The sequence below is a fragment of the Penicillium verrucosum genome (genome assembly GCF_028828655.1).
Source record: "Penicillium verrucosum strain IBT 35672 chromosome Unknown utg000005l_segment0_segment0, whole genome shotgun sequence".
In the NCBI taxonomy this organism is placed as follows: domain Eukaryota; kingdom Fungi; phylum Ascomycota; class Eurotiomycetes; order Eurotiales; family Aspergillaceae; genus Penicillium; species Penicillium verrucosum.
The window spans coordinates 770,887-792,195 of record NW_026643214.1 but is presented as its reverse complement, the minus strand read 5'-3'; the positions used below and the strand labels follow the sequence as shown (position 1 = coordinate 792,195).

General features: G+C 49.0%; 8 protein-coding genes across 8 annotated transcripts; 3 read left to right on the top strand and 5 right to left on the bottom strand.

The window, feature by feature from the left end:
• Window positions 1-1,090: 1,090 nt before the first annotated feature.
• On the bottom strand, window positions 1,091-1,429 carry N7516_011154 (uncharacterized protein; the record flags this gene model as incomplete). The annotated part of the gene is made up of 1 exon (XM_057223872.1): window positions 1,091-1,429. The coding sequence occupies one exon, from the start codon at window positions 1,427-1,429 to the stop codon at window positions 1,091-1,093; it is 339 nt and encodes a 112-aa protein (XP_057069012.1).
• Window positions 1,430-1,479: 50 nt separating this feature from the next.
• Window positions 1,480-1,731, bottom strand: N7516_011153 (uncharacterized protein; the record flags this gene model as incomplete). The annotated part of the gene is made up of 1 exon (XM_057223871.1): window positions 1,480-1,731. The coding sequence occupies one exon, from the start codon at window positions 1,729-1,731 to the stop codon at window positions 1,480-1,482; it is 252 nt and encodes an 83-aa protein (XP_057069011.1).
• A 2,191-nt stretch (window positions 1,732-3,922) lies between these two features.
• N7516_011152 (uncharacterized protein) lies at window positions 3,923-6,768 on the top strand (the record flags this gene model as incomplete). The annotated part of the gene is made up of 6 exons (XM_057223870.1): window positions 3,923-3,998; window positions 4,049-4,103; window positions 4,186-5,191; window positions 5,250-5,372; window positions 5,433-5,483; window positions 5,548-6,768. The coding sequence occupies 6 exons, from the start codon at window positions 3,923-3,925 to the stop codon at window positions 6,766-6,768; spliced, it is 2,532 nt and encodes an 843-aa protein (XP_057069010.1).
• A 338-nt stretch (window positions 6,769-7,106) lies between these two features.
• Window positions 7,107-9,218, top strand: N7516_011151 (uncharacterized protein; the record flags this gene model as incomplete). The annotated part of the gene is made up of 1 exon (XM_057223869.1): window positions 7,107-9,218. The coding sequence occupies one exon, from the start codon at window positions 7,107-7,109 to the stop codon at window positions 9,216-9,218; it is 2,112 nt and encodes a 703-aa protein (XP_057069009.1).
• A 339-nt stretch (window positions 9,219-9,557) lies between these two features.
• N7516_011150 (uncharacterized protein) lies at window positions 9,558-9,953 on the bottom strand (the record flags this gene model as incomplete). The annotated part of the gene is made up of 1 exon (XM_057223868.1): window positions 9,558-9,953. The coding sequence occupies one exon, from the start codon at window positions 9,951-9,953 to the stop codon at window positions 9,558-9,560; it is 396 nt and encodes a 131-aa protein (XP_057069008.1).
• Window positions 9,954-10,370: 417 nt separating this feature from the next.
• N7516_011149 (uncharacterized protein) lies at window positions 10,371-12,670 on the top strand (the record flags this gene model as incomplete). The annotated part of the gene is made up of 4 exons (XM_057223867.1): window positions 10,371-10,586; window positions 10,640-10,765; window positions 10,865-11,843; window positions 12,147-12,670. Coding segments are annotated over 4 exons (1,845 nt in total), but the record flags the coding sequence as incomplete, so codon positions are not given.
• Window positions 12,671-12,958: 288 nt separating this feature from the next.
• Window positions 12,959-16,657, bottom strand: N7516_011148 (HECT-type E3 ubiquitin-protein ligase; the record flags this gene model as incomplete). The annotated part of the gene is made up of 4 exons (XM_057223866.1): window positions 12,959-13,881; window positions 13,931-14,085; window positions 14,135-16,058; window positions 16,126-16,657. 4 exons carry the CDS (start codon window positions 16,655-16,657, stop codon window positions 12,959-12,961), a joined length of 3,534 nt encoding a protein of 1,177 aa, XP_057069006.1.
• An 898-nt stretch (window positions 16,658-17,555) lies between these two features.
• On the bottom strand, window positions 17,556-20,557 carry N7516_011147 (60S ribosomal eL15 domain-containing protein; the record flags this gene model as incomplete). The annotated part of the gene is made up of 8 exons (XM_057223865.1): window positions 17,556-17,696; window positions 17,762-17,988; window positions 18,079-18,235; window positions 18,447-18,533; window positions 18,604-18,691; window positions 19,184-19,793; window positions 19,844-20,384; window positions 20,456-20,557. 8 exons carry the CDS (start codon window positions 20,555-20,557, stop codon window positions 17,556-17,558), a joined length of 1,953 nt encoding a protein of 650 aa, XP_057069005.1.
• Between the last annotated feature and the right edge of the window lie 752 nt (window positions 20,558-21,309).

Below are 21,309 nucleotides of genomic sequence, written 5' to 3'. Positions count from 1 at the left end.
AAGAGCGATGCCCAAATTAGGAAGGCGGACCTGAAATCTCATCGAGACCAGTGGGGAGGTGGGTCGCTATAGCATACCTAGCTAAGCCATGCGCAACCCTAAATGAATACCAAACGGTTTATTCAAACAAACTTTCATGATTTGAATAACGTGGCGATCTCGTATGTAGATCTATTTCAAATAGAATGCCAAGTCCGCACCTTCTGCTCTCTCCCACCCTAGGTCTCCATTTCCAAAGATACGAAAACGGATCCGAGTTGTTATCGTACCGGATATCGAAGTCCTCACCCCGAATGTCCTCGATGGCCTATAGTATAGCCTCTATTGCCAAGTCAATGGCGATTGCCAGACTTGTCTTTGTAATGTAAAACACTACCTGGGTACATCGCCGTAACAGCTTGTCCATTGTTATACTAGCATGACAACCCTTGCTCCACACATTACGCTTTAGACAGCTTGCGTACGACGGTTGTAGTTTCGAACAGCGGAATCGTATCGTTTACTACTACGGACCTGTTCAGATATTAGTTGGAGATCATGTCTCCCATCTCACACAATGCTCACTTGATATCCTTCCGAGCTATCCAACTGATCATCCGGGGCACGCTGCCATGACCAATGGAAAAAACAGTTGGGCCCCATTGACCATGAAGTAGTTTGGTATTCCACCGACGCAAATAGAGAAGTACGCCTCGGGTACCTTCTTCCACTCCACATCAAGCCGTCAACCTTCCCGGACACAAGCTCCCACCCGGAAAGGAAGGTGGTATCAAAACCAGTCGCTCAGACAATCAAGTCAAAATCCTCCTCGCCCGCTGCGAATACAGGTCTTGGCAATTTCTTCCATAACCTCCAAAGCATCATTCAGAATTTAGTTACTGTAGCGCTTCGAGGTACCCATCACCAGGACTCAGTCTGCGACATCCAATTTCGAATTTGGGGATAAGTTTGTCGATCAGGTCCGAATAGGCCCCGAAATTGCATCAAATAGCATTTGGTTATGCTCAGAGCCAGATAATATCAGGCGATAGACGATGTTAACACTTCTCATAATTAGTCTGATTCACTTGAAAAAAAAGAAATTACAACATTAAAAAAGGGTTGTAAGCAGTAAGCACTCAGCCCGTTTCCTGTACTCCAGGAATGCTTGGGGATCATCTCGGAACTTCGCTTTCTCTTCCTCGCTATATTCAAAGTTTGATCCCATTCCATCCTTTGCGATCTCCAGACAGAGATTGACCCAGGTCGGGTGACCAATGTAATTGACGATCCTGGCGGCTTTGGGCTGGAGCGCGGGAACAACTTGGATACCAGATGAGCCATTACCAATGACCGATATTCTCTTGTCAGACCAGTCGTACGTTTTATCCCAAGCAGTCGTGTGGACAAGCTTTCCAGAAAACGCCTCCAAAACGGCGATATCCCGCATCTTTCATTAGTTGAGAATCCCAGAACCATTGATTAAAAACGTCCGCTTCGTCAACGGATTCTCGTGCCGTTCTGTTTGGGCTTGAGTGCCCATTTTCTTCGTTCCTCATTCCAAATAAATTTCACGAGTTTAGTATCAAACACGATTGGATCTTTCAATCCGTACTTGTCTACCGTGTCAACAATGTATTTCCCAATTTCGCCACCACCAGCATAGCCGTTGGACCAGTTCGGGTTAGGCTCGAATGGCAAGACATAGATAGCTGTGGGCGGGAACATCGCATCCAACACCAGGACAGACATTCTCAAACCATGAGCCTCCAACCTCGCAATTCTTTTCGTAGATTTGTAAAATCCACGGAATCAAGTGGATGCTCTTGTTTCAGTTTATGGGCGAGAATTATGCCAGATATGTCTGTCCCTATACAGACGACTCGGAGGTTGGGCTCCTCGAAAGCATATTGACCGGGGTTTATATTGATAGTCTCACTACAACATATGAAGGAATTCGTTGGATGGCATGGCGACGCACATCAGTGGAGGCTTTTTGGTTTTTTTTTTTGTTTTTTTACCCCTTCCCTATCTGTTTCTTATCCCACTCTCCACTGTATGTAGGAAGACGGAGAACTTCCGGGCCCAACGAATTACTCCGAACTCAGGAACTCAGGGGTCGTCTCCATAGCTTTAGCGTCAAGACAGTAGTCCATAGTAGCGTTGAGTAGCGTTGACCGGGGTTTGGAATTAGATCCGAATCCTTCCAAGTGAGGATTCAAAGACACGTCATAGGCCAATATCATTTGATGGGTTTCATCCAGCACGGGAAGTGGAGATCCGATTGATATTGTCCACGGCTGGCATTGGGGGCGTTTCTTGGCCATGCATTTCAAAGCCTGTGAAGAGATTTAGACTATTATAATGTATGAATCTAAAAAAGTATGAAAAATCTTAATTTGGAAAATGACTTTAAAGATAGCTCATCCTGTATTCACCCTATTCTTCTTTTTTTCCATCGGATGTGAGCCTTTTCTCTAATTCTCTACATGTCGCACAGCCCGATTGGGCAGCCTCCACCAGGCACGGATCTAGCCGCCGATCACCCACTGAACATTTCTCCTGTGATCGCTACCTATGTCATCGCAGTGGTAGTTGTCGGACTTCGGTTCTATACGAGATTTCAAGTGCAAGGTGTACGAGTACTTGCAGACGATTGGATAATCGTACTTGCCTTGGTATGTGGTCACTGCAAAAAAAACAAGAGGGGGAATCTGTTTCTGACAGATATGTACAGCTGTCTGTGACCGCAGGTTTCGCTTTGGTCGTGATTGGTATTTATACATCCTTAGTCGGCGCAAAGCAATCTCAACTCTGACCTTATGGTAGTAAATCGAAATCCTTGTATCGGGAAACATGTATGGACCGTCCCTCAGGTCCAGGTCGAGGACATGATGCGCATTCTCTTCGCCTTCGTCGTCTTCTATGTGTTCAGTACACCACTCATTAAACTATCTATCATTCTTTTCTACCGCCGTATCTTCGGCATGACATATTCAATCTGGTTCTGCATGTTCCTGACGGCTGGATATTTTGTCTCTGGCATAATCGCCTTTCTGGTTTGCTGCAGACCAGTTTCATACTACTGGACACAGTTTACAAACCCCGATGGAGGAAGATGCGTCTACGACCTCTACAATTTCTATATCAGCTACGCTGGTGTTAATGTGATCACGGATGTGGCCATCCTGTTGGTTCCAATTCCCATTGTGTGGAAGCTGCAAATGCGAAGGACACAGAAACTCCTCGTATGCGGTATCCTCTTGATTGGAGGAATGTGCGTCACCTCCCCCTGGTCAATTGTATTTGGCTCAAGCTTATATATTTTTCTTTTTTTTTTAGTGTCTGCATTGCAAGCCTCGTCCGAATTTATTATATAACCTTCATCAAAAACGGAGATTACACCTGGGTCATCGGCAAAGTCTTCACGTGGTCCAGCATTGAGCCCTCAATTGGCATCTTATGCGCCTGTCTTCCAACATTACATCCATTGATCCGCGCCGTTATGTCTCGTGTGTTTGGCACTAGATCGGCGAGGTATGTTGCTTCAAGGAATCAAGAGCCAACGAATAAAAAGACATTTATTCGTAGACAAAGGCCACTTGACTGGGACGAGACCTTGTTGACTACACATGATATACAAGTCGAGATGAGTGGAGTCAGGAGGGATCATAATGTCGAGGATGGGCATATCACTGTGGACATGGAGTTTCAAATCGTTGAAGAGAGCAATCAACTAAGTAAACGGTAGCGGGTAATGCTTTACCCCTAGGGCATATTTTATGCCTGTTTTCTAAGGTATCTACCTTCCCAATACAGTCGAGTCTACCTTGGAACCCCGGACTTGCTGACTAATATATTTTCCCCTCCAGGGCTCCAGGGCTCGGAGCAGGTCTCGAGAGCTACATGTACCGTAATCACCCATCTTTCCGAGAGCGCCGTAATGGTGTTGAAAAAATGTTCCATCTGTTCGCGGGTGTTCAAAAAAACCGAACACTATAAGAGACATGAACGGTCGCGTCAGTCACGTCGAACCCCTGCAAGAGCTACAACCTGACATGCAAAACAGACACCAAGGAACGCCCATATGAATGCAATGTTTGCCATAAACGTTTCTCTCGAAGGTAAATTCCGTTGAAAGCGCATGTGAATTGTAACAATATTCAATATCATATGTTCAAATCCCTGAATTGAATGAGCATACAGCGATGTCTTGAGCCGACATGCCAAAGGCCATAATCAAGTCAATGCGACACCCGGTCCATCGGAAGCGCCAAATCAACAGTCATCAGTAATTTCGGGTGCATCATCAATGGTCCCCGGATCAGGAAATGGTTTCAGCAGCGCAGAAGCACAGATTCCACCTCTATCTAGCACTTCGCGAGATGCGCCTCCCGCATCAACGGGGCTTCCATCGTCACTAGATTACCTAGCCGACATTTCAGCCCACCATGGCCGCAGTGAGCCAGACCTCGGCGTGATGGTGACGGACGACCAGCAGCAGTACTTTGGATGGAATGCAGTCACGGCTGCGGATCAGGTGGCACATCGAGCTGGCTTGCCCTTCGATCCTGGGCCAAAAGACATGCTACAAATGTGGCTCGAACCTCGCACAGATTTAGGGTCAAATGACTCGCTAGATTTTATGGGCGATAGCCATTTCCCTTTGATGGGTGGTAATTTGATGATTGCTCCAGACCAACAGAATCAACATTCAGTCGGCAGCAGTGATGACATTCCCAATGAACGCTTTGCTAGGGTCCAGCAGTGCTGGCTAGCACCACCGAACACTGGGCGTCTTATCAACAGTTTATGGCGGGATATCGCCATGTCGCCTGTTGATAATATCTTCTCAGTTCAGTCATCACACCTTACCAGCGAGTCAAATGCCGTTCAAGGATCGCGGTGTGGATTCGACGAGGATTGTAGACGGCGACTGCAGGCAGCTTTTGGACCGATGGCTGTTTCTGGGCATATTACTCCAGCAACGCCTGCCTCGGCCTTGACTCATTCTGATTTCCCTCCCGCTGAGATCTTGGATATGGCACTAGACTTATTTTTCCGCATCTTTAATCCCCTCTTGCCATTTGTCCATCAACCGACATTTTCGGCAAGGAAGGCGCGACCATCTATCTTATATGTTATGACGCTGGTTGGCATGACATTGCTTGGCACCAAAGGAACAACCGCGTTTGTGTCCAGAAATTTCTCAGTATGTCAAATATTGTTAAGCGCGTTGTATATGCAGGCAGCTTACTGGCAATCATTAGGGCGCTTTGGACAAGGTCACAGCTGAATTTTCTCGATGCTCGATGGGACTTGAGAGCGCTTCCAGCACTATGACACTGTTTGCGACAGTTTTGCTTTTATTAAACCTGGCTGGTTTGACCGGGGTATGAATCCCTCGGCCTGAATTTGCTGGACTGAAGGTACTAATTGATGTTATTTTGCAGGAAAAGGTACATCTGGAACAGTGTCAACCTCTTTATATTAATGTTATGTCTGTGAGTGTGGAGAGAACCTTCTTGTTTTCCTCCATCGCTGTGGTACTAATGACAACTACTGTAGGTCGCCCAAAGACATGGGTTATTCTCGGTCACTGAGGGACAGATCCTTGACATGACTCTCTTCGAAACAGTTCCCGATATTGAGCGGAGATGGAAAATCTGGAGCAAGGTGGAATCAACCAAGAGGTATGCCGCGATTCCCGCCCATACAACGGTGTTCGTCACTAATAGTATCGCCAGAATAATCATCGGACTACTGCTCCTGGACTCTTGGTACTCTTCATTCCTCTCAACCAGTCCGATCACAGTCCCGGATTCGATCCAACTCATCCTCCCCTGCAGCGAATCTCTCTTCAACGCCCAGTTCTCAACCCAATGGACACACCTAATACGCAGCGGCAAGCGCATCATCTCCCCAACAATCCTCGCCCCGTCCGAAAACATCAAAATCCCCGTCCTAGAAGGCCCCGCAGATGACTTCTGTATACAAGCAGTACTAGCAATAGTTCAACTCCGCCAGTCAGAATCCTACCACCGCCTCCTCTCCAATAGAGCCAGCTACCCCTTTGCTCCATGTCACACCTACGCCATGGACGGCCGAGCCAGGTGTCTCCCCTCCCTTCAATCCCAGCTTATCACAAACTACGGCGAAACCCTCCACCGGCTAAACCCCAACGCTCTCATCACATGGCACAACATGTGCATGACTCTCACAGCCGATATCCAAATATTCGACCTCGCAGCTGGCCGTGCAGGCCCGGCTCCCGCGCGCAGGGCCCTCGACGATATCCGTGAGTGGTCACAGACGCCTGCAGCCAGACGCGCGTGTCTGCACGCTGCGCATATCTACAAAGTCATGACAAATCGCAAAGCATCCGACCACCCCACGTTCCAATCTATTTTTTCGCTCTTCTCGGCCGGGTTGGTGCTCGGTCTATATACGTTTATGGTGTCAGACTCTGCGGGTTCGCCGTCTAATGTCGGGTTTGTGGAGTTGATGGACGATGTGGACTGGAGAGAGGTGGGCACGGAAGGGTTCACGAGTTTTATGGAGCCTAGGGGAAGTCAGACTCTCGCACCAACGGATGATCCTGCTGTTAACTTCATTCGCAATGGGGCTACGATCTACTTGCGGGGACTGCCGTTTCACGGTGGGTATCAGTCTGCGCGTCGGATCATGCTTGATTATGCCTCTCTTCTCAAGGACTCGGGGAAGTGGAATGTCAAGAAGTTCTCTTATATTTTATACATAATGAGTGATGTTCTTATGGATGTCGAATGATAATGTCTCAACTGGTATTGACGAAAGAAATCTGTTTTGGTTGATTCTCTTTTCTTTTTCTTTGCTTGCTCGATACGTTCTTGTTAAATGAATTTCAAGATAGGGGAAGTCTTCGTATAGGGGTAATCGGGCCTCAGTGAGAAAGGTGCCCAAATAACAAGGGTAAGTCAACGGTGTAACATCATTGGATCTTCCTTATGCACTTTAATTGAGCTAGACTGACTCGAGCTAGCCTGCAAGTCTCAGCTACATGGGGCCAAAATAAGAATGACTGACCTCAGATCACACTCCTGGATATTATTATACTACACTGACATTTACTGTCACATATTGGTGTCATGGCTCCTAATGGTTCAAGGGAGTATATCTCTTTAGGAGCCCTCAACAGAAACGCGCATAACGACGATGACGCCGAAGAGGAACAACCGCATCACAAAAGCAATATCTGGCATCGAATTGATACCACCAGTGTTCTGACTGTGAGCCTCGGCTTCCCGCTACTGCTTCTCGCAGTGATACTCCTGGCTCTGTTCTGGCACGAGTCAATGAAAGCTATCGGCGGGGCAGAGTCAAATACCTACTGGCTGCGCATCGTCAATGCAGGCTGGGCAGCGCAACTGGTGACAGTATGCACCGCCTCTATCCGAACTGTGGTCGCTTTCCAGGCCGGACTTGCCACGGCTATGATTGCCGGTATTGTTTTGGAGACCACAGGCGCCCCCATCCTGCAGGGTCCATTTTACTCCATGCTCCGAGCAGTCAAGGTGGCGCCCAGCAACCTTTGGACTGCGACCAACTTCCAGCCTCATCTGTCGTACTTCATTTATGCGTTGGTGCTCACTGAGGTCTTGGTGACAGCAGCGTCCCAGTTCCTGTCCACCATCTTCCTCTCTGATTTTGGAAATGGGAACTTCTCCCAGCGCAGCAATGCGACAAATGTCAGCATCCTCCATACCACGAGTAACGCCGACATTTCATGGTTGGCGCCTGCTGCGGCCAGCTGGACATTTGCCGAGCTGTCGGAGTCCTTTGAAGATCGGTCGGGGTACCATGATACTGGGCACACCTTTCGAGCTTTCCTTCCTTTCGAGGAGGAAGCGCAACGAACCAAATTACGCCGGCTCCGCGGTCCAATGCCGGTAATGGATCATCGAGTCGTCTGTTCCAGTCCGCCCCTAACGAACTTGAGCCTAGATGCGACCCTGCAGAATTATGTGCATCTGTCCGGCCAGATTCCCACAAAGAACTTGACCTATCCACTTTTAATTGACTCCAACTCTCAACCCTACATCAACTTTACCTGCAAATTACCGACTCCAATGTACGCGCACGACAACAACACGATGGGTGAAAGCAGCTTATGTGTCCCACACACCCGCTTAAACTGGACGGTTCTCAACGAAGACCCTCTGATCCAGCCGTACGGCCTCCCCGAGACCTCAGCCCTATTAATGGTTCTCGATGTTGTTTCCACCGCCGCAATGGTGGGCACACTAGCACACATCCGAGCCTTGCAGACAATCCGAACGGACGGCCCCTGGACGATACTCTCTAACGGATCCGCCCACACCGAAACCCTCCGCGTTTCTGCCTGCCTCGCCAATCTCGCCATGCAAACCCTCACCGTCGGAATAAACAGTACCTCTGACAACCTCGAGCCCAAGACTGCCTGGGACTTCAACACCGAACACTTCAACACCGAACCATCCCGCCTCCAACTAGGCGTATCCTCCCCAGTCAACACGAGCTCCACCAACCACCGGGGTATCCTCACGCTAGAACCCCGATCCCAATGGAAAACCTTTGATATCCCAGCTGGTACCCCAGGAATGGAGATCGACTCGATCACCTTCTTCGCGGCCATCCTCGTCAGCTTCCCCAGCTTCCTTATTTCCAATCTCAACTACACCTTCAATGATGGCGTGATCCTCTCTCGCATAATTCCATCTTTCTACTTAGGCAACGCCCATCCGACCCATGTGGATCTTTTCCAGGACACTCTGATTACGACGGCCAGTCCGGCATTAGCCCTCCAGGCTCTGCTCGCCCGCATTTGTCAGATGGCATACTACGAGCAATTGGTAAAGTTGACTACTCCGGCCACGGCCGTGACAACGTTCTCGTTTACCGCGACGATTCCGGTGCGGTGGACGGGTTTTGTGCTGGGGATTATTCTCGTTTTGGTTCACTCGGTTATTGTGGTGGTGATTGCCGTGCTGTTTGTGAGGTCGACGGAGGTCTCGTTCATTGGGAGTTACTGGCAGACGGTGGCGCAGGTGGTTTCGAAGGAGACGGGGCTGATTCTGGAGGAGGCGGATCGGATGGATGATGGGGCTGTAGAGGAGTGGGCTAAGCGGGAGAAGGTGGTGGAATTATCTGAGGATCGTTGGGCTTTACAGGCGAATGCTGATGGAAGGGTTACTTTGGGGGTTGTAGAAAGTGGAGAGTAGAATCGGGTTCATAGAGTATATAAAGTAAGTAGGTAGTAACCTGAATATTCGCTAGGGCACTAAAGAACCAGGTGAACTACAATGTTCAATGATATTGATTCTGGGGGAAGAAAACTCAAATTCAGCAACTGATGTCTTGCGTAAGGGATTCTGCAATGCTGACAGAATGATTTGTTGATGGTTTGCTTTACTTCTTCATCTTTACTCTATCATACTACACTTTTACGGATCTGGAATACCAAAAATAACAACTTGAATTGACAGCATTAGATCCTGGTGGAAACTAATTTCTATGATCGATCAGCCGAAGTAAACTCCAACTAGTTATCCATGTACATACTAAGCCCCGTTGACTGTATTAGAAGGCCCCCCTGGACCACCACCCAGAATGCGCTTAGTATCAATCATCAGCTTACCAGCCATAATATCCTCCCTATGCGAATCAGCAATCTCAGCTGCACGCCACAGAATATGAACACGTACAAGCGCAGCATCCCCCACGACCGGCAACGAGAGACAGCATGGCTGGGTGTGATGCAGAGGCATAGTTGTAACAGTAGCAACCCCCGATCGGCACTGCTCGGCCATAAGACTCATCATCCGGTCGCCGCTGGTAGGCTTGGTTCGTCCGCCAAATTTAGTGAAGTCTACCGTAACCCAGTGAGTGAATTGCATCGCCCTGATCTCGGCGATGTTGGTGCCATCGGGGCGAGAGAACATACCTGGTGGAGACATATTGGCTGATATGAGAAGGGGTGGATTTAGATAGTTAGGTTGGAATGAACGGTAATTGTGATGACTGGCTCGAGAGGGGCTCTGATGGGATGGTGATATCAATTGAGGGGATGGATGTATGGCCAGTTAAATACTAACTCCAGTCCACATGTGCATGTTGTCGAGTCTTTGTTAAGAACAATTGCCTTCACTTTCTTTCATGTCTATATCCGAGCCTTTGGGGAGTTATCCCTTTGCCTCTTTGTCCATATTTAGCCAGAGGCTAGGATCCATTTGAACTCCGCTTTGCATCTCTCTTCCTATATATTTATAGATGTGAAAGATGATGAAAGATGAGGCTATATCCTTTTTATACTTTTATATGTTTTATAGTTCCATGGGTCACAGACTTTTGAGTTCAATCTATGATCTCCAGGGCTTAGCGTGATCCGACTTCGGATCGCGGTCATTACCGAGGTCGCGGGGGTGCTCCTTCCAAATTATCCTTCCTTCCTCGCAATCTGCTGGTCAATTGCGTCCCTTCCAGATATGTCTGCACGTGCTCTGCTTAAGCAGCAATTTAAGCTTAAAAACAAGCTTCCCATTCGCTGCTTCTCCAGCACCCGGTCCACCGGTGCGGACTTTACGCACGCGGTATAGTGCACCCGAAATCCAAGATAGAGATCCAAGGCTAATCTGAATGAAAGATAATCGGCGCAGGCGTCGTCGGCCTCGCGACCGCACGACAACTTGCGGCTCGCGAAGGCACCTCAACCATTCTACTAGAGCGCCATGACGCACCAGGGACAGAGACAAGCAGTCGCAACTCCGAAGTATGCATGCTAGGCGATAAGCCCACCCCCAACATTTGGCAACAGACACCACAGACCAAACAAACTAACAACATCTCACCAACCAGGTAATCCACGCAGGGCTCTATTATCCCGCAACCTCGCTCAAAACCAGCCTCTGCATCCGCGGCCGCAACCTCCTCTACGACCTCTGCGCGCAAAACAACATCCCCCCACCGCAATACGAAGAAATGGATCGTAGCGCAAAGCCCCGCACAATGGGAAGCCTGTCTGAAAATCCACGCGCACGCACAAGGACTAGGCGACGCCCCGACACGCCTAGTGGGTCGTGAGGAAGCGCAGCAGCGCGAACCAGACGTCAAGGCCGACGCAGGCATCGTCGAGAGCGAGACATCCGGTATCGTGGATAGCCACTCGTTGATGACCTATCTGCAGGGTGACTTTGAGAACCGGGGTGGCGATATTGCATTCAAGACCCGCGTGACAAGCGTGGAGGCTATTGACGGCGGCCGCGGCGGGTATAAGATCACCGCTGTCTCGGATGAAGATGGCTCGGTTACGTCCATTACCGCTGAGACGCTGGTTAATAGTGCTGGTCATGGCGCGTGTGATATTAGCAATATGCTCCTCCCGCAAGAGCGCCATTTTGTTCCGCATTATGCTAAGGGCACGTATTTCTCTTATGCGTCATCCAGACCAAGGACTTCCGTTTTGGTTTATCCGGCAACTTTGCCCGGTACTGGTGGGCTTGGTACGCATCTGACACTTGATATGGGTGGGCGTGTTCGCTTTGGACCGGATGTTGAGTGGGTAGATAGTCCTGATGATTTGGTTCCGAGCGCTGCGCGTTTGGAGCAGGCGTTGCCGGAGATCAAGGCTTATCTGCCTGGTGTCGATGTCGATGCTATTTCGTTGGATTACTGTGGTGTTCGCCCTAAATTGGGGAGGGGCGGTGCTGTAAATGAGGGGAAGGGGTTCCAGGACTTTATTATCCGGGAGGAAGAGGGTCTGCCCGGGTTTATCAATTTGTTGGGGATTGAGAGCCCGGGCTTGACGAGTTCTTTGGCGATTGGTGAGATGGTTAATAAGATTTTGTACCGTTAGGTTTTGGGTTGTAATTACTACAATTTTGGATGGTATATAGGAAATACATAGAAAAGAACACTAACTAGACATAGATGACCAAACCATCCCCTTATTACTTACACGAAATTCCAGAAAGAGGACAACCTTCTGCTTTTTACAAGAAGTAAGCATCAAGGTTCAAGGACCAATGATATCGAACACATGAGGTGAGATTTTAGTTCCCATCGCCTATATCAACTACCAACCCCAACCCCCATCACTACATACACCAACTCCAACTTATCCCCCGAAATGACATCCCCCCTCACAACTCTAGGCCTTCGCGCCTCTCTTAACTCCAACTCAAACCACGGACCCATATTCCTAACATTCAACTTCATCCTCGCCTACGGCATCTTCTCCTCGCGCACCCTAAAGCAATGGTACGGCCTCGACCACCAAGTCTCGCCACGCGAAGACCTAATTAAATACGGCGAGGCGGCTGTGCGTGAAGGAAAAATCACGCGCAGGCAGCTGGATATGCTCAAGCGGAATGAGTCGGCGCATGCTAATGCGGTGGAGAATTTTCCATTGCTGGTTGCCGGTGTGCTCTTTGCGTCGTTGGCTGGTGTCCCCGCGCGAAGGGTTAACGCTGCGGCGTTGTCGTATACTGTTGCGCGCGTTGTTTACGGCGCTGTTTATATTTTCGTGGATCATCCTACGTGGAGTCAGGTTAGGGGGTTGGTGTGGTGGTGGGGGAATGTGAGTTGCTTTTTTTCTGTTGTGGAAGGCTGGGGACTTGTTGGCTTGAGGGATTGGAGCTCAATGTATGTCAAGTATACCGTATTCTTAGTAGAGTAGCATAGTGCTAGAATAAAAACAACGTGCAAGAAGGCAAATGTGAAAGAGACTCTGTCAGTCATCAAGACTGAAGCAATAAACAAGACAAAAAGCCTCATGTGCAATGCATAAAGCGAAAAGTAACAGTACCGGTACGCCACGACAAGATGAAGAGAAAAAAGAGAGCAACCCCAGCGCAAAGTATGACCATGCAAAGCTCACTCCAAAGTCAACGTCCAGCGTCTATACAAAAACTCAAACACCACGAGCAACGCAAGTCCTGGACGGTAATACACAAAAGTAAACAAATCATTTCAAGCCAAATCCTTCGCTATTTACAACTGCATCCCAGAGCAGCCGCTGGAACTTCTCCTGCGTGGGATAGCGGTAAAGGCCAAGCGTGTTGAAACATGTACGCGCAATCGGATAACGTGGACAGTCATCCCCAAGACAAGCGAGTCGGATAATAAGGCTTGTAGCCCCCATGGCAGGGATTCGATCGCTGCCAGTAATGAATGACAGGATCTTGCGCTGATCTTGGGGCTGTGATTTCTCAAAGAAGTCCCAGAACCATCGCACAACGGGGAGCGATTCTGGTCGTGGGTGTGACCAGTTGTCGTAGGTGGCCACGGCCCGGAGCGAACTAACATCGAGTGGTTCATCTGAGCCGCGGACTAGCATTTCGATCTCTTCTGGTCGGAACAGTGATAGCGCATTTCCACCGCAAACTGTGAAGAAACCGCGTTTGAAAGGTTCGAATTGTCGAGCCACGGCTGCATCTAGCAGATATTGGACATACAAATCCACAAACTCACGCTTGTTAGAGTTGGTCACCGGCCGGTTCTCGCCATTTGCACAGAGTGGCACACTAATTATCTCGCCGTAGCGATCGACCTGGGCAACGAAATCATAGCAGAATGTCTCGGCAACATTGCCTTCAAATTCTAGTAGACCCCGGAGTCCTTTGGCGAGAGTTGGCCGGTACTCGGCAAGATCCTCTAGAGTGCATTTGAAGGTCGAACGCATGGAGGTAGCCGTTTGTGGACCGTTGGCGTGCGGCGCTGACGACAGCAGTTTCTTGAACGCAAACGGCGGGAGATCAACATCAAGGATGGTGGAGTTGTAAATGGCGAGACCTAGAAGAACTCCAACCAAGAAAAATTGTTCGGATGACTCAAAGCAATAAGGATTGAAGTAGCAGTACTGCGAATCATCATCGTAGATGAAGAGGCCTATTTTTGATTAGCGAGTCACTTCACTCTAAAATCGGGAAACGCTTACCATGAAGCGGGTCAAAGACCTCTCGAACGAGCAGAAGGAACCATTCCTTCCGCAGGCCACCAGCGTCAATGCCTTCTTCGCCCGAAAATTCGATCCGAAGACCCTTTTTGATTTCCTCTTGGCCAGTACCAACAACTTCACTCACTCCCTTGAGGCTGTCTTCAACCAAACACTCGCGCCGTACCTTCAACACGAGGTACTGACTAACCGCCGTGTGGTTGAGGACACTGTTGAAAAAATGCATCGCGTGCTTTCACTTCCATTTGACGACGCGCATCATGCTCCATGATATGAATTTTGGCCCAGATGCTAAGGAGGAACGGATACTGACAGAACGCAAACCTCGCGACTTTAGCTTCCCAGGTCTCGAAGTCCGTCACTAGATCCGAATAGTCCAGCAGTGTGTTGTAAAACGTGCTGATCGGAATCATATGTCCTTGACGAGGTCCGGGGTTCTTGGGCATTTCAAGACTGCGCAGGGTTCCATCAGACTTTCTCGTTGAAGAGGATATGTTAGCCGTAAAGAACAGCGACATTACTCTTGCCGCCGCTCTGACCTGCCAGTCCTCGGCGTATATTATGGGGTCTTCGGTTTTTTTGCCAGGCTTCTTGTTCGTGGTACTTCGGTTGATTGCAGCGTGAAGTTCCGCAGCAGTATTTCCTGAAGCACTGGCGAAACTCGGTATTAGATCGTCTCCGTTATGAGGGTTTTGGGAGTTTTGAGGGCGTTTTCGCCCATGCTGACGACTCAAGCGGTAGGTGAGAAATCCACCGACAAGCTCTACCAGGCGCTCGAAATGTCTGACAGAGAAACGGGAAGCCCATGACACGATGTAGTGGTGGCAGTCATTAGGCAGGTTAGACATGAGTCCCAGGATTCGTTTGATAATCCCATAGTGATGATTGGAGCCCTCTAGACGAGCAGGGGCTTTGGACGACTCTTTCTGCGAGACTTTTCCATCTCGGGTTGCCGACTTCGGGTAGTCCTTTGGATGCGAGGGGCGCCTATCGTCTCCATGAGGCGGCAAGGTGGGCGCATGATGGCAATAAGCGGTAGGTGAATACAATAGAGGATTCGCTAGCAAAATGAACAAGAACCTGGTTTCTTCTGGTTTCTTCAGAACACGGCGCGGGCGCTTGAGGGTGGCCTCGGTAGCTTTCAACAGTGCCCGTTGTAAGTGCAAACGAGACTCGCTGATTTGTCTCCCAATCAAGGATGGATCAATAGACGCCCATCTCTTGGCTCGGATCGAATCAGCTTTTGATCGTGTAGGGTCAGGTTTTTTTGCGGCCCAGAGCTCACTCCAAGAATTCCCCGCAGACAGAATTGAATGATACCACTGGGCTAACTCAGTCCAGTTGATCCGAGGACTTCGCGATGATATCATCCGGGACTTTGGGGCGCTCTTCTCTTTTGAATACGCAGGGTTTTGGCCGTCAGTTTCAGCCCACTCATTCATCCACCAAGCAGAGTTCTCGGTCAAATCTCCCAAAAGAAGAGTTTTAGCATCCGGTTCAAAGACAGGAGCATCATGCACTGGTTCAGGCATTGTGGTCGCTTCCATCCTCACTCTTGGCGCATTGCCATTACTCGCTGATCGGGCAGATCTAGGAGGTGGGTATGTCGTGAAAGATTCGTTGAGGCAATCACAACCTTTGAAGGCAGTGGCGATGGTATTTTCCAGCCGTTTGAAAATGTGTGTCCGATTGTCTGAGCTTTGAAACTCCGGGTTCCCAGCTTGCGAGACATCTTGCGGGTGGCAGTCTAGCTTTGGAGTTGATCGGAGATCTGAATTTGCTCGGACTCTAACGGGCGTGTCATTTCCCTCCCAGTGAACGGACTGTGGTGTCAAGTAACCTGAGTTCTCCTTTGATGCTGCCAACCTTTCCCGTTCACTGGAATTGGAAGCACTGCGGCCCCGAGAATCCCCAGTGCGAGGGGGTGCAAGATTGTTTGGACTAGAGGAAGGAGCAGCCTGCATGGGTGGAAGATCAGGTAGCGGTTTGTTCCTTCGGTCGTCGTCCGGCGACGACCATGACCGAGGCCCATTGTCCAAAAGACTATCGAAATACATATTGAGACATCCTCCGATCATACCACGGGTTTGATTGGCCGTCAAAGGAAAGACTGTGGTAATAAATCAGCATTCATTTTTTATTAGTCTATAAAGCAAAACTAGCATTGGCGGTGTTACCTTTGCTTGCCAACTTGGACGCTCCACCCTGAGACGCCTGTGGGGGGTTGTCTTTTGAATCATGGGACATCGGCTCGAGGTCTGTGACCATCAAGCAGTCGGTGCATCTAAACACCTTCAAGTGCCGAGGCCACCGGACAGTAGCATCACAAGTCTGGCACTTGCCCTCGACGATATCATTTCCAGCTGCACCTTTCCGGGGACTTGACGACTCGGGCTCCAATGGATAGGTAACCTCGTCGTCATCATCATCGTCAGAGTCCCAGGTCGCATGCTTGGGAGATGTCTTGTCCCGTTTTCGCCCAAACCCAGCGAACGGATTGCTGATCGAGCGTGAATGTCCTCGGTGGTACGAATTCTTAGGCGCACTGCCGTTTAACGGGGGCATGATCGAAGCATCGCGGGGCCGAACTATGCGGCGTGGGCTTATTTCTAGTCCAGGGGTTTGAGAAGGGTGTAGTCCAGGGATGACGACGTTGCCAGCAGTTGAGTTCGGGGGAATAGGCGGATGACGTTCAGACCGGGGCGGCATAGAGGCGCATCAATTTGATTGGGGTTGGGTTTTGACCAGATTCAACCTCTCCAGTATAGTATCCAGCTCGTGGAGCTTGGTCTTCGTGCCAGACACATGCGAATAGGTCGAGGAGGACGGAGTAGGGGTCAGGCAGCCAAGTAAAGCGAGCTTTGCTTCTTTGTCCGGTAAATGACTGGTTGGTCTATTGCAAGGATGGATATTCAGTAAGCAGGTCAAGTCGCATCAAATGAATATCTCTCTCACCTCGGACTCCAATAGAAAGAATGATATGGGGTTACAGCAGCATTTCATAGTCTGTGGACGGATTGGGAAAGCGGCCGGGGGATGGAAGTGGTTCCTGCCTCAGGCTCTTAACTTCTATTTATGGATTTGCCGCCTGAAATCGCAGGCCAAATATCTATTTTCGTAGGACAGCGCACATCCTGATGATCCTTAATTAAAGACAGCATTTGGCGTATAGAATTCCACAATTTGCAAGACATTTTAGTTCCTAGCCACAAATGTACTAGACCACTTCCTAGCGATCCGCTAAGGCACACTACTATCTAACGGCGGTTCGTCCCCCGCAAGTATGGCGCTAAGAGACGAAAGTCAGATTTGACGATAGACATACATATATCCAGATCCATAGAACTGGACAGAAAATATTACATTAATTCAAGTCTACAGATTCTACGATACCAGTGGCATGGAGTTGAACCAGTCATACTTCGTTAATGGGGGAATTGAAAATAGAACAAGATGGCTTTTTGGCTAACAACAGAACCGGCTGGTCTGCATTAAAGTTGAGCCCAGCGTGGATAACACTGTCTGGGAAAGAAGTGTTTGAGTAAATGACCACAGGCGGTAACCAACATTTTCCAACCGAAACCACTGGTAAAGTGCACTATCGCACTTAACGGTAACGCCAGTAGCTCTGGGTGTTCTGGCGCTTCCAGGTGTGGCGGCGACCAGCCTTGGTGTTGTTGTAGCGGTGACCCTTGTTGATACCACGGGACTTCTTGCCAGTGGCGGTGAGGCCACGGGACTCGCGGTGCTAGAAACAAAAACCTGATCAGCAAAGCTCTCCAGCATCACATTTGGATTTCGAGCCAAACTCACCTTGTGAACGGGGTTACAGATCCAGTTGATGCGGGCATCACGACGGATGGCCTTGTGCTGGGGGTCGACAAGGATGACCTCGTAGTACTTGTAGGTAGAGTCCTGGTTGATCCAGTAGGAGTTCAGGACGCGCAAGTTAGCAGCGCGGCGACCAACACGCTCCTCAGCGGTGGACTTGAGAGCACGCTGGTACTTGAGCTGGTTAACACCGTGGTTGGTGGGCTTGCCTGTTCACACAATCGCACATTAGCCAAAAAAAATCCTTCAATTTCCACAGATCTCAAAAAAATCTGCTTCTCGACAGGAAAAATTCGTACCGTAGGTGGCACCCTTGGAGACAGGGCGCTTGCGGCCACCGCGGCGGACACGGGCACGGTAGATAACGTAACCCTGCTTGGCCTTGTAACCGAGACGACGGGCCTTATCGGGGCGCGAGGGGCGCGAGGCACGGTGGATGGCGTTCAGCTGGCGGAGCTATATTATGCACTCTCAGCAAAGTTCAACGAGTGTATAGCAAGACACATGAATCCCAGAAGGGTTTTCTTGCGTGCCACAATCATTTCCGCCGAATGACTTTTGTTCGAGCCGCCTAGCAATACCACATGAAAACGGCATATCCTAAGGCAACGCACAGGAGTGCTCGGCGGAGATGTCAGGCAATCGGGGGCGAAGGGTTTTATCTCACCTCCCAGCATCGGACGCGCAGCAGGAAGCGAATCACATCGGACTGCTTCTTCTTCTGGATTTCTTCCACGTACTTGAGGGCACCCATCTGGACGGTTGTAAGTCAGATAAATGCACTGGCGGTAGAGATTGGATTAAATGAAAAATGATGAACGTACCTTGTCGGCTGTACGAGGTCGTCGGTTGTCGTTGTCGCAAAAAGTTCGAGAAGGAAAACGTCCAGAGGCAGAGGTTGTGTGTGGGACGCTAGCGATTAGCGAGTTGACCCACCGTGGCCAATCACAAGATGAGTGCAATTAGTGCCTTGCACATAAGGTGTCAATATCATTCCCCTGCCTCAGGCTCCAAGGCCAATAGCTACAAGGGGAAAAAAAGACATCTAAAAGTCAAGTCTTCATCAAGGACAAGGACAGAAGCCGTATAAGAAGTCAACTGATTGTAATTCCATGATTGGATAAATTTGGATAAATCTATTTGATTTTGAGATCCATCTCCAGATACTCAATCACTATCAAAATATCATACAAAAACATTAAGATCGTCAAATCACCTCGCTCCGTAAATGCAACTAATAACCCTCGCTCTCTCCATGCTGGCATAGAAGGCATGATCTTCCAAAATAAAGAGAAAAAAATCCAAGAACTAAACACAAGCAAAAGCAGTCCCATGTGTTGCATTCAAGAGCGCCTCGAAAGGTGCTCTCGTTCAACCATTTCATTGGTCACTGAAATGTAATACGATCCCGCTGGCAAAACGCTCTTCTTGCATAAAGGGCAAAGGCAACAGTTCTGGATCAGGAATGGATCGATACACGCTGAGTCAAATATGTGTCCGCAGGGAAGCTCGCGGACAGTAGATGAGCCAGCGACAAAATCGTCGAGACAAATAGCACAAGTTGTTTGAGTATGGCTTAGGCGGTACTTGCTTCTGCAAGATTCATTCTGTTCATGTTTGATCATCGCTGCTTCGGGTTTCCGGATGCCAGCATCATTCTGCGCATGGTTGTCTTCGTTGGATGACAACGAGTAGGTCTTGTCGCCAGAATCATGCTCGATTGGATTCGTTGATGTACCATCTTGTGGAAGCGTTGCTTCTGTTGGAGATTTGATATCCAAGTATGTATAAAGTGGCATTTTTGTAACCACTTCTTGGGGAGCCGTCATTTGGTTCAATGTCAAGGCCTCGATGTCGACTTGGCCTGCATCAAGACGTCTCTGGAGTCGAGCCCGTCTCTTACGCAAGACAAGTCGATAAACAATTACTAGGATGATACTGAGTATAAGAACTGTTCCTGCAATTGCAAGTACGAAACTCCAGATGCTCGTCGACGAAGTTGCGGTTTCTTCACCTACGATATGTGAGCATATATTTCGATAGTGATGCATTTTTGTGGCCTACCAGTTTCAATCCTAGCAAACAATCGGTTCGTCTTGGTCTGTAGTGCAAAATTGTCGGTTGAGTTGTCTTTCTTGTCGTCGGGTGTCTCGCTTGAATACCACGTGAGATCATTGATCAATGAGGTTCCAGCTGGGCCTGGAATGGCATACACTGGGTAATTGTTGTCCATTCTCCATTTATTCCCGTCATTGATTGCCCACCGAGAGTCGTTGGAGTCAGGTGGTATGCCAGTGTCGTTATCTGATGGTTGGAAAAAGATCATGGCATGCGTGCCGACCTTTTGGGCGGCAGAGAGAAATGATAGCGAACACTCGGCGGTTACCCATGGAGCAAGGCCAACGAGGGAGTATCCGAAGTCCGACACATCTTTATAACGGGTTACATTTAACGGCACGGATGAAGCGGTAATGTCATAGCAAGGATCATGCGGCTCTAGACTGGGTACAAACAAGAGGCCTGACACCAATCCGTCCTTGGGAATGCTGTTGCTCGATATCGTTTGGACCTTGCGGTCAAGAACAAACCGATAGGCAACATTCTCCTATTCAATCGCATGAGTTAGTTTCTGCCCCAGAGGCTGATGTAAATTATGAGTGAACAAGGTATGCTTACTTCGACTGACGAGGTGGAATTTGAAGCTTGCCCTTCACCTGCCCAAAGTGTAGCTGCTTTGCCCACGGAGTCATTTCGCATAGACATAGTAGCAGCTGACATGATGCTTGATATTAGGTCAAGTGAATAGTGAAGACGAATTTCAAGCAAAGGATAAACTGCAGGCTAGACGGTTGAGACCAGTGGGGAAGGCGGCGTGTGCATAGAGGAAACAAGTTGAAATTTGAATATGAAAGAGTTCGAAATTGGCAACCACTACGGTTTTAGGTAAAGTCATTTGTTACGGCACTCAGCCCTGAAGCATCCCATACATCTCCATTGCTAACTAGAGCTCTACAACGGAAGAATGCAAGAGTCAATCGGGACCGTCACAGGAATGTAGAATAAGCCTGGTTCCAACCACGAGGCAAGAGGCAAAATCGTCTTGGCTCAAATACACTAGGTTTCACATTTCGAATAAATATCCGTGAACGAGTAAACAAATAAAAATGGCCGAGCGCATGGTCTATATCGTATACTTCGCTAAACATGGCCGTTCGCGGTGGACCGTTTATGGAGATGATCATCAACAGGCAACTCTTCAAGCTTTTACACTTGACATTTGGATTTAGCGAGATTGTATTAAAAATAGTAAATGCTTCAACGCTTGCAATTCACAATTCATAAATGACCTACCTTGTTTGCTCTCTAATTCCTCATCCCTGTGAATGTATTCGGAGTAGCCGATATCGGGGTTCTATCCGAGAACTGTAAGAATGTATGTCAACTTTCAACCTTAACCACATTTTTGGGCACTAGGCCATGTTGTGAGTGAACCTTCAACTGGTAAGGCGCAAGAGAGGCGGAGGAGAAGC